The sequence below is a fragment of the Nematostella vectensis genome, chromosome 14, assembly GCF_932526225.1.
Source record: "Nematostella vectensis chromosome 14, jaNemVect1.1, whole genome shotgun sequence".
NCBI lineage: Eukaryota > Metazoa > Cnidaria > Anthozoa > Actiniaria > Edwardsiidae > Nematostella > Nematostella vectensis.
This window is the reverse complement of record NC_064047.1, coordinates 2,808,083-2,824,944: the sequence shown is the minus strand read 5'-3', so window position 1 is coordinate 2,824,944 and position 16,862 is coordinate 2,808,083. Positions and strand designations below refer to the sequence as shown.

Genomic DNA, 16,862 nt, shown 5'->3' with positions numbered 1-16,862 from the left:
CTTGTGATTATTATTATTATTAAAACGCTTCCTAAAACTATTGATAGTAGAACCTACGTATTGCTTACTACACATAGAGCAAGTAATGAGATAAACAGAAAAATCTGATTTACAGTCCACTGTACTGTAGCTTGCTTTTGTTGTTCTGAGCACAAAAATTACCATATGCACGTGGGTGACTGGACAAAGAAGAACAAAGGCTAAAGGCAGCAGTGTAAACCTAGGTCGTAGTGTGCTGCACATGACGAAGACAACACTACATTACGCAAGCGTGAAAAAGACCCCGATATTTTTCCGTCTATATCTCAGCGAGCTGTGCGTGGCGTAACCGACTAAGACAGGCCTGGGATCCTGGTTATTGCCTCCCCATTAATGCGCGGGTACCTCAGGTCCCTTTGGGTTGTACAGTTCGCTAGATAGCGGTGCTGGGGCCGAAATCTCCAGCTTTTCCGTAAAGCTTTATGCTTTCATACGGCGTTTCAGCGCATGTCTAGAAGTATGGTCTATTTTTTCTCATTTTGCCTGATCTGGACGAGGTTCGATTCTCGGCCATGTCCTCGATATTTTTTTTTCCTTGTTTACTATCACTATCAGTGCTTTTTATAGCGTTTTCACTTTTTTAGGTCGTCTTCACACAACGATAATGATTTTTCAACTAGGATTTGCCCACGGGGCTGTGGTATGTAGTCTTGACGTTACATGGTAACACATACCACAGGGTAACCATAACAGAAATGCCATTGTTCACGATCTGGATACAACACAGGGTACCCATGTGATATTACTATCTTTATTTAAAGAGGGTAACACTTGATACACTTACAAAACTACTGGCCCTAAAAAGTAATTAATGCACAAGAATTCTAATAACAACAACAACAAATATCATGATGCTGATAGTGATTAAGAGTAAAAACAATCTCCTAACCATTCCGAGGCTTGAAATCGAATACTACTTTATATTCTGTGATGAATGGTACCTAGAGTAAAAATATCTTCCTCCTGTTATATTTAGTGATATCCCCTCATCTTCTTCCGGGATGACTTCAACGTTCAAAGAAAACCTTGATCTCAACACAGATACACAATAAAAAGCACAATAAAAACCAAACAACGGCAACGAGAAAAAACATGCATTTTCATTCACTATTATTTCCTATCACTTCTGTTTGCAAATCTCTGGTTCAGGTGGAGCTCCATCCATTCTACTGAAAATGAGTCGAAAGCACCAGTCAGCTATGGAACCAGGTAAACTGGCGACCGCGAGGATCACGTGACAGCCAAACCCACCAACCACATAGCGGGTTTGCGGCGAATAAGAGAGAAGTCCATCAGTGATGGCATTTACAACTGGGCTCAAGTCGGGACACACTTGCTTGTGAGCATTCTTGGGATCCCATATCTCAAGGGCTGAAAAAAGGTAAAATTGTAATATATTGATTTAGGCACTGCCTAAAAGTGGAGCCAGCTTTATCATATCAATATTTGAGTGACCTTCAAACACGCTAGGTCAATCTCTTGGAGGCCTGGGTCTAAGGACTTTTCAAGATTAGTAAGAAAAAGCTTTGACCAAGTGATCAAGTTTTTCTTGACAAACTTTTGCCTCGAGTGTCAAATTGACAGGAATCAGCATTTTTCACCATGTTTTCTGTAGATCAGGGAGCCTTAAAACTTTAGCTCTTCTAACATGGGCATCAATGCCCATATGAGACAATACGTACAAATGACACTATCCGTGGGGAATATGTTTGATATGTTGCCACTCGAAACTAGGGTTTTGTACCCATCCCATCCCATCCCCCCCTCCCCCCAACCCCGACGAAGACCAAACTTCAGCGAGAGACACGCTCAGGACATGACAACATGATTTTGGCTCATTCTACACCACTTCACATATCCTAATCCTTTTTATACATTTTTACAAATTAACTCGTCATCTCGGTTCACCTCCTCCCCACTTGTAATAAAATAGCGTATTTTTATTATTCGATACATGAACATTTCCTCTGGTTTGCCGGTTGTCATTGATTTATCACCCATTTCTATGTTGATTTTGATAGGCTAAGAAAGCAAATGCTTAAACGCTGATTGGTTGCAAGCAGTTTATTGGCTTCCATGTCTGTGTGGATCGTGAAAAACGTCTCAAAAGTCTCCCTGGCTTTGCTAAGGTAAGGAGGAGTTTTACGGCTAAAAATGCACAGTTGCATTGAAGAAATGATGTTGTGATTGGCATAATTGATTGAGCCCTAATTACTTTATTCTTTTATAAGGACGTCTAATCTCCAGTTGAGGCTGGGCCGTTCTTATTTTTTGGATATTTTAAGGCGGAATATGTTTTTTAGGATGTTCTTAAATTTTAGTGTATACAAGAATATAATACTCAATGAATTATTAGGAAGAGAATTACACTAATGATCAATAGCAATAAAAAGGTTGTTACTATGAACACAATTCGACTCTGCACTTTTAAAAACACATCAGGACCAAAAAAGAAAAAAAAAATCTGTCCTTAGCTTTTACAATTGAAGAAGAACGCGACTGAAGGGATTTACTCCCGGAACACTGGAGGAGGGTAGATTTTACTATCGGCTTGTACGTAGGCTTCTCAGTTTCTTTAGACAAAACGGTTCCCTCGACCACAATCAGCCCATTTGAATCCGTATATTTTCTTATTGAATATTATTTTCTAGCTGCCTTGTTTTTTGTGAACTTTGAAGCACTAAAATGCGAGGCTGTAAAAAAAACTTAAAAGGGTTAGGCAGAGTAGGGCCTGGGAGTTGCATGATTGATTTGCTGGCTGGCTGGCTGGATGTATGGATTGTGACACCACACGGTAGCCGCGCGATAACCACAAAAACCGAGTCGCATAACTATACCATATTTCCATACCTATGGAGCTCCGCGAACAAAATAAACAACGTTAGGTTTTCGCGTTGTGCGTAAACAGGTGATATGATCTCGATCAAGATGAGTGATTATCGATTAAAATGATGAATGCTGAATTGGAGTAAAAGAAGCAAATCGTCAAACCAAATCTTCCTAAAACACAATCCAAAAGACAGGGTATATCTTGTACTCACCCCTGTTAAGAAACCTTTCCCCATAGACAGCTTTCAATTCCTCACTGAGGTTCTTCCAATGCTGTTTCACTCTATCCAAGAATCCAGTCGCGATGTTTGTTTTAAAGCCCTCAGGTTCTACAATACTGACTTTAACCCCAAAGGGGCGCATTTCTCGGCGCAGTGCATCAGAAAACGCCTCTATCCCATACTTGCTGATGGCATATGCAGATAAGAACTTGGGGCAGAAACGACCTGAATTGTTTGATAAATGGTCAAAAGAGGGTTAGACAGGCAAGTATGATAGTATTGTAGGGTGAAATAAAGAACAAAGAATTGAGAAAGGGGCTAGAGCTGAAATTGATGAGGCAATAGAGTGTGTCTTGAAGTCCTAGCCGGTAGTCCATAATTAAGAACGTTTTGTGGGAGGGTGCAAATTTAGGAATGTGCACCAAGCATGGATACTTTGTATAAACGCAACCAAAAGAAATATGAACTGAATGCATTGCACTGGGTCTGAAATTTTAACTTTGGTAAAAACGCAAAGGGATTATGTATTAACCAACATACAGTCGACTGACATCGAATAGTTTTGTTTGTTAGTCTACTTCAATTTCTTTTAGTCAAGCTACTTCAATTTCATCGTATAATGTTGCATACCAACTCGCGACCACCAATGGTGAACTCGCCGCCAGTGGCGAGTTGACCATTGGTGGTGATGAGTTGGCTTTGGTGGCGAGTTGACCGTAAATCGGCGTCAACCGGCTTCGCGACAACGCGATAAGGCCGCATATATGCAGGGTAAAAACCTCTGAAGCGCCAAGCTGCATATATTAGCCACCGCGTCTCCTGAAGTTATGCTGTGGCTCATATACTGTATGCAACTAGGCGGTTCAATGTTTTTTACCCATGCTTATATGCAGGCTTGTCGCGTAGTCGCGAAGCCGCCGGTTGACGACAACGTTTGTCAATCGACTGTATACACCTATTTCAAATAAGGTTGCGCTCGGAGGATCGATGCATCGTAACCCCCAGTGCTTCAAGGGTATCAAATAAATAAGCAAATAAGCGCAAGAAAAAGGAAATCCAGGCTTCAAAGGCTGTAGAATTATTGTCGTGTTTCTATGAATTCATATGGCTTTCCGATACAAGGATTCAGCCATTTACACGCTACACATGAAGCACTATGCGAGCTACGATACATCGATTTCCGAGTGCAATGTTATTTGAAACAGGTGCATACCTGTTATACTTGATACGTTCACTACTCGGCCATGAGCCTGCTGTACCAGTGGCAAGAACGCCTTGGTGACGTCAATCACACCCCAAAGATTGACATCAGCAACATGTTTGTAAGAGCTGAGTGGAAGCCACTCGATTGGACCAACGTCTAGGGTGCCAGCGTTATTCACGAGTCCCCACAAACCTGCAAATATCGAACAAATACGATTACCGAATACTCGATTGCGATGCCCCAAGTCCGCATAGCCTGCAATGGCGTTTACCCGGTGTTTTTATAGCCGCCATTTTGGATTTTTGCCCAAATTCCAAGATGGCGGCTATGAATTGCTCGAGGCCGCTTTTTCGCTATAAAAAATAACTCCGGGTAACGCCTGCATTGCAGGCTAAAGCCGGCATCAAAACCGTCTACCACCATTGCTCACGGACCATTAACCCTGCTTTATATAAGCCTGCCCCTTCCCACTTACCTATGTTCGGAGGTACTATCCGTTTCACAGTTTCATAAACATCTTGAACATTCACGGAGCTCGTAACATCTAGCAATAGAGCTCTAAGTCTTTCACTGCATTCGTTTCTCAGATTCTCAGCTCCCTTTTCAGTCAGGCAACAAGCGATGACATGAACACCAAGACCATCCAAATGAACGGCCGTCACTCTACCAAAACCCGAGTCGCAGCCAGTTATGAGGACATACTTGTGTGACACGTCGGTTATGAGCTTTTTGGGATACAAGAACGATCTGAGAAGTCTGTACGCGAAGTAAACAGCAAGAAGGGTGAAAACCGTGACTACAAACATGGCTGGTTCCGCGTCACTACCCCCCCCTGAGGTGAACGATAGTTTTACTGTCACGCGAGAAATTATTATGCACTATACTCATACTTATTTCCCCAAGCTCTTGACCCCCGGGGATGGGTAGGGAAATCATTTGAATAGTTGTATAGGTATATTTTGGCTGGAGACTAGAGGAGACAAAAAAGATGAAATTCCCCCTCCCCTCTGTTCCTTAGTTTAAAACTCCTGTGCCTTCAAGGAAACAAGCGATGACATTAACACCAAGACCATCCAAATGAACGGCCGTCGCTCTACCAAAACCCGAGTCGCAGCCAGTTACGAGGACATACTTGTGTGACACGTCGGTTATGAGCTTTCTGGGATACAAGAACGATCTGAGAAGTCTGTACGCAAGGTAAACAAAGAGAAGGGTGCAAACAGTGACAATAAACATTTTCAGGTTTTGCAAGTTTCGTCAGGCGTTGCTGGTTGAGTCACGTGGAAGATTTAATATGAGGCGTCTGAGTGACAGGCCTATGACCCAAGCCCGTTTCCGCATATTAGTGATATCATTTTCACCCCTACTGGCATTAAAAAACAACTAGACAATATGCAGACATGCAAGGCCTCAGGCCCAGATGAACTTCCAGCACGCATCCTACACGACTTGTCAAACTACCTAGCCAACATGTTATGCATCATCTTCCAACAGAGTTACGATAAGGGGACGCTCCCTCTAGACTGGTCTACCGCCAAAGTAGTCCCAGTCCACAAGAAGGATAACCGTGACAACCCCGGCAATTACCGCCCTATCTCTCTTACGTGCCTCTCCTGTAAAGTCATGGAACACATTGTGCTAAGCCATTTAAACAAACATCTATCTGCTTTTAATATCCTGTCAGACCTGCAACATGGCTTCCGCAGCGGTTTCTCCTGTGAGACTCAATTGATTCTTGCTACACATGACTGGGCCAGCACACTTAATTCTCATGGCCAGGTAGATGCCATTATGCTCGACTTTAGCAAGGCCTTCGACAAGGTGTCCCACGCAAAGCTATCCCATAAACTACATCACTGTGGCATACGTGGAAAGACTCTTGGTTGGATTGAAGCCTTTCTAAACAACCGAAATCAGTTCGTAGTAGTTGACGGGTCCCATTCCAGTCAGGTTCCTGTGACATCAGGTGTCCCCCAGGGGACCGTGCTTGGCCCAACCCTCTTTCTTGTGTTCATTAACGACATTGTTGACCAATGCAGCTCGGTAACTCGCCTATTTGCAGATGACACAGTGGTCTACAGGACCATTCGATCTCCAGCTGACCATGTGTCCCTCCAACACGATCTATGCAACCTTGAAGCCTGGGCTCGGACTTGGCAGATGGAGTTTAATGCCTCTAAATGCCAATTACTGCCGATCACCTTGAAGAGAAATAGCAGCTTGTTCAACTACTCGCTAGGCTCCCAGCTCCTGAATTCTACAGACGAGCATGACTATCTAGGGATCCGCGTTGCACACGATCTCCGCTGGAGTAGGCATTGTTGTAAAGTCTCTTTGAAAGCCAACAAGACTCTTGGATTATTACGACGTACCCTTAAACCCTGTTCTCAGAGTGTAAAGGAACGTGCGTACTTTTCAATGATAAGACCGGTCATGGAATATGCTTCTCCAGTATGGAACCCCTTCACGGATAGAGACATCAATAAATTAGAGCAAGTGCAGAAAAATGCGGCGCGTTTCGTTACTGGTACCTACGACCCCAGGGCAAGCTCATCTGACCTTGTTAAATCCCTGAATTGGGACTCGCTTGAAGTGCGACGTCAGCTCGCCCAACTATGCCTCTTCTATAAAATCCGCAACAATTTAGTGAACATTGCTCTACCTCAACAATTTCAGCCAAACCTTCGACCGTCCAGAACAAACTCCTCTAAATATAACCAGATTCAGTCCAATGTACTTTCCCACTCATACTCTTTTTTTCCTAGAACTATCAGGACTTGGAACTTGCTTCCCTCCGAGGTTGTCGAGTCCTCGTCGATTGACTCCTTTAAATCAAGTGCACTGCCAGTCTTAAGATCCTTACGGATCCCTGGCCACCTTCGCCGCCTATAATACCTTGGCGCCCCCTAGAAATAAGCGCAAGCTTTAATAGGGTCTAACATTTAAGCATTAAGCATTTAAGCATATGACACTAGGTATTATGACACTTAATCCCCCCTCACCCCCCCCCCCCCCCAAATAAAAAAATGGATTCAAAATACACTCGGTAGTTTGAGAGTTCGAAAATTCTTTTCAGAGCAATTTAGGTTTGCCCTAGCGTTCTTAACGATTTTCCTGCTGTTTCGGGACCTTTCCAAATCTGCTAGATTTTGCCGGCTTTGTGGATTTTGGTGGGAATAAAAAAGCCTGCATACTAAATATATGAGAAGGGGATACAGAAAAAAAGAGCCGGCAAAGACAAGAAAAAAGCCGGCTATCGTCGGCAGCTATTTTGAACCCTGGGTGGGGTACCTTCGGACAAAAGAAGGGGCCACCAACATAGTATAAACATACGACAGGAGGTAAATTTGAGAATTTAGCTGCCATTTCTTTTAAAAATTCGGTTATATAATAGGGAATAGCGGGACTGCCCCCTGCCCGGTCACTGCTGTGGTTAATGATGTGATGTCATGTCACCCAATTTCATAAATTATTTACAATTATTTAAGTCCAAAGAACATGAAACATGGCTGCCTAAGGCTCTGACAATTTGACGAGTGGGTTCAGTTTTGCTTCTGTCTAAAATGACAGGTCTAAAATGCCTCAGGTCTAAAATGCTTCTGTCTAAAATGCATTTGGCCCTTAAAATTAGCCGATAGGAGCATGTGTGTTTTATCATGGACTAGTATGAGTTCTTCTACACAACACAAAAATGAAAAAGGATCAATGAGAAGATGACATTTAAAGGCAAATGAGCAGTCAAATGATTTCTTTTTAATTATAGAATTTGAAATTTATTTTACAGATAAAAACAGGCATACCTGCAGACCTCAAAGTGAAACAAGAATCACTGAATAAGCTCACTTTCAGCTTCACATTAGAGTTTTAGGATAATTTGGCTTTCAAAGGAAACTTCAAAGATTGCACAGGCTTTACACATAGGTATCTAAAGAGGTGAACTCCAGTAACTCTGTTTTTTTTCTTCAGCCTGCACTCTAGTCTCTAGTCCTTGCTCTGCTAACTGTGGATTCTGGGCCCTGGGTCTAGTTGGTAGCATGCCATGACATAACATCACAGCCACGGATCTGCCTATCTGCATATGTCCCCCCTGAGTATACATGCATAAAGAGGTCGTCCAGGGGGGGTTCTGGGTCGTTCTTCGCACACTCTACTGCCTCATCTATTTCAGCTTTAGCCTCTTGCTCAATTTTCTGGAAATGAAAGAAACAAAATTCAAGTCACACTGTCATTCAAATCACACTGTCACACTGGTAGAAGGGGGGAGAGTGGGGCTGTGGGCAGGCATGACCTCATAACCTGTTTTTCCTTCAATCCATCTGCTGGTCCATCTGTTTGACAACTCTATCTACCTATCTGTCTATTCAAGTATTTGTCTTTTTCCTCTATCTTCTGTCAGAGCACACTCCTTCTGTCAATTCCTTAATATGATACCTAAGACTACTCACCCTCCATTACATAATTTTGTGTCTGTCTGTCCATCTGTCTGTCTATCTTACTGTAATTGTCTTATGTCTGTCTGTATGCCTATCTCTCTGTCAGCCCATCTGTTTAGATCTCTGTCTGCCCGTTCATCTCTATGTTCCATCGCCTGTCTGTCCACCTGTGAGTAGTTCTCTAACATTTGTTACCTTAATATCATCTGTGCTGGCAAGTCCTGAGTCAAGCAGCTTCTCTCTCAACCCAGTGATCGGATCCCTTGTCTTGCGCACGGATTGAATCTCATCACGGGAACGATAACTGCAAAAGATACAGTACATTTCTTTGACTTATCAAATATTTTTTTGATAATAGCAATAATTATGGATGTACTGGAACTTATAAGATTGCACCATAAATGCGACCTGATTGTGGCCTAATTGTGACCTGATTGTGGCCTAATTGCAACCTGATTGTGGCCTGACAGTGTGAAAACACTATCATAACAAGAGAACCATCCATTACATGGTTACCTTATTACACTTAATTTTCGCTTCACTTTAATTTCGCTAAAATAAAGTGACGCGAAAATTAAGTGTTGGGAAAATTTGGATGCGTGAAAATTAAGTGAGTACACAAGAAGCCTTTGGGGGAATATTGGCCATTTTAAGCTTTATGGAAACACTTGTTTATATTAGTCATTTTATGTCTATTTAGTCATCTAATGTACATATAGTACGGTAAGGGTTGAGTTGGATATATATTGATTATAGATTTTTATGAAACTAAATTAAGCCCACTCATCATTTTGTTACAAATTGTTTCAGTTTTGGTGACTACAGCACATTTTAATTCCACATGTTTGCTTGATTTTATTTTCCCAAAATCGCGAAAATAAAGTGATTTGTTTTTTACGAAAATAGAAAATCGTGTCCCGATATATTGCCATCTCGAAATTTTAACATACAGTGAAAATTAAGTGTAATAAGGTACTCACCTCGTGCCTGGGTCACTCATACTGTGTCCATAATAACGGTACGTTTTGAGCTCCATAAGTATAGGGCCCTGGGGAAAAAGAATAAAAAACAGTAAATAAATAGTTAATAAAATACCTAAAACAGAGCCTTGGGGAACACTATCAAGCTGCAAGGAGCTACTCCAAGGGGTAAAACCTAGGGGTCACCCCAGATATTATAGGGGACATCATAGTAAGAAGGGAAGTCTTCCTCTATCAACTATGTGGAGATTAGTTAAAGTTGGCCCACAGCTCAGGAAAATACTTGACTTTTTTTACAATACCAGCTTGGGTGAGAGGAAAATCAAACCCATAATACTGTAGCTTAAAGCAAATATTTCGGGCAACAAAAAGTCTACCTCCATTAATAATCCTGATAACATGTGCATGTGTCATTTCCCCTACTACCAAAAAAACCTCTGAAACTTGAAATAATGCAATGCAGTCATGAATCATGTATTCTATGTCAGTTAGTCCAAGTTACTGCACCTCCCACCTTGAGAATAGAGATCCCAACTAAAGTGCAAATGATCAAGATGGCTCATCCAGTTTAGCAAATCTGGGGTTACACTAGAGGGCAATACTTTGAAGAGCCACTGATAGGAGCATTATGAAATAGGCCATTCCAGCTATAAGCTTGCGCACGCATTACTAATAGAAACCTACCTCAACTACTAGAATGCAGCACAACTTTATAAGCTTGCACCCAATGAAGCACGCACTGCATGACAGGTAGTTGAGGTAGCTTTTCATGTTAAGTGCACACGCATACTTAGTTGGAATTAGCCTGCTCGCATGCGGTACTTGGTGTTATCATCGCGGAAAACGCTCTCCGTTTGGTGAAGCACGCACTGCATGACAGGTAGTTGAGGTAGCTTTTCATGGTTAGTGCACACACATAGTTGGAATTAGCCTGCTTGCATGCGGTGCTTGGTGTTATCATCACGGAAAACGCTCTCTGTTTGGTGATCGGGCACCATCTTGTATTTTAAGTCGCTTGGTTCCTTGGGGCAAGCGTGAAAACAGATGCAGGGCAGGGGGAGAGAAGAGAGGACCACGCGGCTTAAAATACAAGATGGCCCCCGATCACCGAACGGAGAGGGTTTTCCGCGATAATAACAAATGCAAGCAGGCTAAGTTGGAATGGCCTACTGAAATGTCACAATTATGGCTGCTTACTTTTCCAGATCTGGCATAATCCACAGCCCACTTGGTTGCCTCACGAACTGTCAATACATCCATTCCATCCACCTGTAATTACAAGCAAAATCTGTACCGCACCTTCTCAGGAATGTTCACAGCTTTGCCAGAGAAAGTCGACTTAGCCATAGAAAGTAAAATGCTAATATGCAATCTAGGCCATTTTCTGGGTAAACTCACCCTTATACCAGGGATGTAGTCCCCGCGAGAATAGTACTCGGTAGTAGCAGCTGCTCTTTCCACAGATGTCCCCATGCCGTAACCATTATTCTCACAGATGAAGATACACGGGAGATTCCAGAGCTTTGCCATGTTGTACGTCTCAAAGAGCTGACCTTGGTTTGCTGCCCCGTCACCATACAGTGTCAGACAGATGCGGCCATTGCCACGGAGCTTGTGAGCAAGAGCTATTCCTGCACCTAGTGGCACCTGGGTGACAAACAAAGGGGTGTAAGTAATAAACACTGTTTTTTTTTTCTTACAGGGGTAAGTATACCCCTGATGATAATGACATAAGCTCACCTGAGCTCCAACGATGCCATTACCCCCATAGTACTCATGGCCGTACATATGCATGGAGCCGCCTTTTCCTTGGGTACACCCGGTCTTACGTCCTAAAGGATCAAACAAATGGGATTAGATTATGGCCATACACACGCCTGGAGCCAACTTTCTCACTTTCGGTTTGAGGGGTCAAATAGATGGGGGTAGTCAGACAAAAGTATAGAGAGGACGATTAACAATAAACAGGGGCAATTTGATCAGGTCCATAATATTAACTATATGTGCACTTGAGGCATCTGTTGTTACAAGGCCTGTCCAGTGCAATTATTCCATTCACTAAAACATGCTAGGTGATGCCCAAAGCACGCAGTACCTGTAAGTTCGCAGAGCACTTCGCGTGCAGATCTCCCACGCATGTATGTCCAGCCATGACATCGATATGCGGTGATGACACTGTCATTTTTGTCAATGGAAGCCTCCATGCCAACACAACAAGCTTCCTGTGGGAAACAGTAAAGGGATTGAAACCAGAGACCTACCTAGTACCTATGTGAAACATGTTGGACATAAACAATATTTGGAAAAACATGAAAAGCCAATCACAATCAAGGAATAAAAAAAACTATTATTTTGCTAATTTATTTCACTTTAATTTTAACCACTGCAGGTTATTTTTTTACATCATTTTTTTAAAGAGGTTGGTTTTATTGTACATACCTCACAGAACCACCACTGGGTCTGTCAATGAGCATACGTGACTCACTGGTGGAGTTCTCTAAGCTTTTTACTAAAGTATAAGTCTATCAAGGAACTACTTGTGAGCAAATCTAAAAACCCAGGAAGGGGCAGGGAATCCTATACTGAAAAAACATATGCAGGCGGTTGTTGCCAAAATGAATTTAAAACCTTAGGGATAGCACTTTGGGTGGGGTCAACAGCAATTCTTACCCCTAAAGTACAGAAGGTATGGTCGAAACAATTTATAAATCAAAGCACTAATAAACAAACACATTTTCAGTTTTCCTGATAAACAAGATCACACCATCAAATAATATCTCCTCTCTGACTACATTCATGTCCAGTTATTATTAGGATGTGATGATCCTCTAGAGTGAGACCCCCTAAGGGATATTGAATCATCCCGTCAGGGATAGCAGATACTGTACCATTGTACAAATTTAAACACTAAAAGATAGGACAATCAACTCTGTCTACTTTTATGGTCAACCTCTAATCCCACCTTACCCAGTCTGAAAACGTAAAAATGCCATGTAACAATGCCTTACCTGTCCCGAGTAGAGATGACAAAAACCACGGATAACCTTGGACTTGTACAAGTTACTAGCTGCAGTCTCCATGCGTCGCACAATCTGCATCTGTCGGTAATAGGTCAGTCCCTCCTCTCTGGTCATGACTGCCTTGCCAGGAGGACCATCTGTGATCTTGTGCAGGGTGTATTCCTAGTAGGTGTAAAAAGGAGTGGACATGATATAAAAATATTATGGAAACAATGCATTTATTATTTTTCCCTATGAAGTGCCAACCAACCAAACCAACAAATCACATTTCGTGTTTGACTATCATATCCTTGAGATTTGTACAAAATAAATACTGTTTGTTTCAACTTTGCCTTTTTTATTATTCTCTAGTCACTCAACTTGTTGCCACACCTACATACCTCCTTGCCGGCCTTACATTATTGCATGTATACCCCCAACACTACCCCACGCATGATCATCCACCCACCACCATCCACCCATTACCACCAACCCACTACCACCCACCCACTACTACCAACCTACAACCAGCCATCTACTACAATCTACCCATCACCACACACCGACTACGACCCCCCACTACCACCCCCCACTACCACCCACCCACTACTACCAACCTAGAAACAGCCATCTACTACAATCTACCCATCACCACCCACCCACTACCACCCCTCACTACCACCCACCCACTACTACCAACCTACAACCAGCCATCTACTACAATCTACCCATCACCACCCCCACTACCACCCACCCACTACTACCAACCTACAACCAGCCATCTACTATAATCTACCCATCACCACCCCCACTACCACCCACCCATTACTACCAACCTACAAACAGCCATCTACTACAATCTACCCATCACTATCCACCCATTACCACCCACCCACTACTACCAACCTACAACCAGCCATCTACTATAATCTACCCATCACTGTCCACCCACTACTACCAACCTACAAATAGCCGTCTACTACAATCTACCCATCACCACCCCCACTACCACCCACCCACTACCACTCACCCACTACTACCAACCTACAAACAGCCATCTACTACAATGTACCTATCACCCCCCCACTACCACCCACCCACTACTACCAACCTAAAACCAGCCATCTAATACAATCTACTCATCACAACCCACCCACTACCACCCCCCACTACCACCCACCCACTACTACCAACCTACAACCAGCCATCTACTATAATCTACCCATCACCACCCCCCACTACCACCCACCCACCCACTACTACCAACCTACAAACAGCAATCTCCTACACAATGTACCTATCACTCCCCCCACTACCACCCACCCACTACTACTAACCTACAACCAGCCATCTACTATAATCTACCCATCACTGTCCACCCATTACCACTCACCCACTACTACCAACCTACAACCAGCCATCTACTATAATCTACCCATTACCACCCCCACTACCACCCACCCACTACCACCCACCCACTACTACTAACCTACAACCAGCCATCTACTATAATCTACCCATCACTATCCACCATTACCACCCACCCACTACTACCAACCTACAACCAGTCATCTACTACAATCTACCCATCACCACCCCCACTACCACCCACCCACTACCACCCACCCACTACTACTAACCTACAACCAGCCATCTACTATAATCTACCCATCACTGTCCACCCATTACCACCCACCCACTACTACCAACCTACAACCAGCCATCTACTATAATCTACCCATCACTATCCACCCATTACCACCCACCCACTACTACCAACCTACAACCAGCCATCTACTATAATCTACCCATCACTATCCACCATTACCACCCACCCACTACTACCAACCTACAACCAGCCATCTACTATAATCTACCCATCACTATCCACCCATTACCACCCACCCACTACTACCAACCTACAACCAGCTATCTACTATAATCTACCCATCACTATCCACCAACTACCACCCACCCACTACTACCAACCTACAACCAGCCATCTACTACAATCTACCCATCACCACCCCCCACTAACACCCTCCCACTACTACCAACCTACAACCAGCCATCTACTACAATCTACCCATCACCACCCCCCATTACCACCCACCCACTACTACCAACCTACAACCAGCCATCTACTATAATCTACCCATCACTATCCACCCATTACCACCCACCCACTACTACCAACCTACAACCAGCCATCTACTATAATCTACCCATCACTGTCCACCCATTACCACTCACCCACTACTACCAACCTACAACCAGCCATCCACTAAACATATCTGTAGATGTTTTTGTCACAGGACATGATGTCACACATGTAATGCATATTTTCCTATCTTATACAGGATAAAGGTCTGGCAATGAGACTGGGTAGTGTTAGCTTGTTAACATGCAAACTTTTTTTATCATGGACACAGTAATGGGCTGAATGTAATGTTTTTTTCTTTTTTAGAATATTAATTCATGTTATTACTTTCTACTATATGATTTAGTGGTTTCAAAAGTAGAGGGGTACTCACCCTAAGGTCAAATTCTGCACTATGAACTTGATCAGAGAAACCCCTCTTGTTCATCAGCCTTAATGAAGCAGCCTGCGTACCGAAAGTACCATTATTTATGCAGACATGTACTTATTACTCCGGGCGTAATTAATCGATGAAAATCGATCATCGGTTTGCCAATCTATAAATCGATGAAATCAGACGATTAATATCGATTGATATTGGTAATCGATGATTAATCAATAGTCACACAAAGATATTCCTTAATTTCATTGATTATCATCGGCTGTCATCGATTGACTGGCTTCAATATTATATCATAAGATTCTCCGGGGCCAACAAATGTTAATAATGTGAGTTCATGTATCGAAAAATATGTTTACTGAATGACTTCCGTTGCGATTGTTGATAGCCAATAGTGGAGCTATGATTTGTTGAAATGCTCTTTAATGTTTTGCTCGTTTTGTCGACAGAGATCATAGCAGGCCGCTCGCTTCACTCATCTTGTCACACAAGCTCGGATCGAATTATGCATTTTCTCCGACGCTTGTGTGCAGGGAGACACAATATAAATAGCATTCGTTCTTTTATTCAAGGATCCACAAGAGTCCGTCAAAAGGGAAAGGGGGTGGGTCAGCGAAGCCTGGAAGAGGACCAGCGACATGTTTCATTACAGCTAATCTCTGCTATTATAATCTGTATAATCAGAGAGGCTTATAGCTCTGTTGCTGCCCGTTTCAAAAAGGCATCATTAAGGGCCTTTAACAATGAACATATACTAAAGAAATGATACATTTGTACTCTTTTATGTTCTTTGCGATCATTCAGATCACATTTAATGAAAATCCATATTAATCGATCAAGGTTCAATGACATCATCTATTACTAATCGATGAAAGGTCACAAATTTGCAGATCATCGATTAACCATCGATTTCCAATATTAATCGATTGATTAGCATCGATTGATATTGATTTTCATCGATTATCGGTTTCATCGATTAATTATGCCTTGTTATTACTACAATGTTAACCTTTCAAAATGCTGTTGAGAAATTTGTACAATGCTAACCTTTCAAGATAAAGAAATTAGAGCCAATACATTCACAAAACGTGGTGTTAGTATGAATATGTTTCAGGCGCTTTTAACAGTACTTAAAAAAATTATTCTTATTATCTAAACTTAAGATTTTATCCCCTCGTGAAGATGTTTTGTCTGCACCAACTTTTTTTTCAAGATGAACGTTCTATCAGCCATATGCAAAATTACCGTTTCATACCTGCTTCACAGAGGCCAGAGGAGGCCTTATTCCTCTTAATCCTCGTGACAGCATGATGGTAGAGGCCTTTTAAAAGCTGTTTTTCGCCTGGCGCCTTGCAAAGACCTTGTCGCCAAGCCAAAATCCAAGATGGCTTCCACTATGTGCTAGGTCCCAGGGCCCATGGACAATGAAAAACTGGAGGGGAGGGAGAGTTGGGAAGCGGCCGTCATGTTTTGACTTTTCTTCGTATTTAAGTTTTCATGATTTTACAGAAACGTGGGTAAAATATTTCAAGTAGTCTCATGATTACTATGTATTTCTTTGAAGCTATACAAGCATTCATATCTATTAAAAATAATGAGGACTTCAGAGCCTCAACA

The 16,862-nt window shown here is 42.5% G+C and overlaps 2 protein-coding genes across 2 annotated transcripts; both read right to left on the bottom strand.

Annotated features, from left to right (window-relative positions):
* Positions 1–743: 743 nt before the first annotated feature.
* On the bottom strand, positions 744–5,135 carry LOC5504771 (retinol dehydrogenase 7). Its single transcript, XM_032373076.2, has 4 exons — positions 4,769–5,135; positions 4,303–4,485; positions 3,081–3,314; positions 744–1,410 (listed from the first exon to the last, which is right to left on the bottom strand). The coding sequence occupies exons 1-4, from the start codon at positions 5,097–5,099 to the stop codon at positions 1,160–1,162; spliced, it is 999 nt and encodes a 332-aa protein (XP_032228967.2). The 5' UTR covers positions 5,100–5,135; the 3' UTR covers positions 744–1,159.
* Positions 5,136–8,024: 2,889 nt separating this feature from the next.
* On the bottom strand, positions 8,025–16,659 carry LOC5504772 (pyruvate dehydrogenase E1 component subunit alpha, mitochondrial). Its single transcript, XM_001625611.3, has 10 exons — positions 16,501–16,659; positions 15,240–15,311; positions 12,715–12,888; positions 11,802–11,928; positions 11,447–11,538; positions 11,105–11,353; positions 10,904–10,975; positions 9,707–9,774; positions 8,922–9,030; positions 8,025–8,483 (listed from the first exon to the last, which is right to left on the bottom strand). The coding sequence occupies exons 1-10, from the start codon at positions 16,552–16,554 to the stop codon at positions 8,316–8,318; spliced, it is 1,185 nt and encodes a 394-aa protein (XP_001625661.1). The 5' UTR covers positions 16,555–16,659; the 3' UTR covers positions 8,025–8,315.
* Positions 16,660–16,862: the final 203 nt, after the last annotated feature.

Excerpts from the sequence above, each read along its gene's own strand:
- LOC5504772 (XM_001625611.3), bottom strand. The coding sequence starts at position 16,554 with ATGCTGTCACGAGGATTAAGAGGAATAAGGCCTCCTCTGGCCTCTGTG. Across the intron at positions 11,539-11,801 it reads AGTGCTCTGCGAACTTACAG|GACGTAAGACCGGGTGTACC; the intron begins GTACTGCGTGCT and ends TTGATCCTTTAG. Across the intron at positions 8,484-8,921 it reads CCAGCACAGATGATATTAAG|AAAATTGAGCAAGAGGCTAA; the intron begins GTAACAAATGTT and ends TTTCATTTCCAG.
- LOC5504771 (XM_032373076.2), bottom strand. The coding sequence starts at position 5,099 with ATGTTTGTAGTCACGGTTTTCACCCTTCTTGCTGTTTACTTCGCGTAC. Across the intron at positions 3,315-4,302 it reads GAACGTATCAAGTATAACAG|GTCGTTTCTGCCCCAAGTTC; the intron begins GTATGCACCTGT and ends CAAACAATTCAG. Across the intron at positions 1,411-3,080 it reads GGAAAGGTTTCTTAACAGGG|CCCTTGAGATATGGGATCCC; the intron begins GTGAGTACAAGA and ends ACCTTTTTTCAG.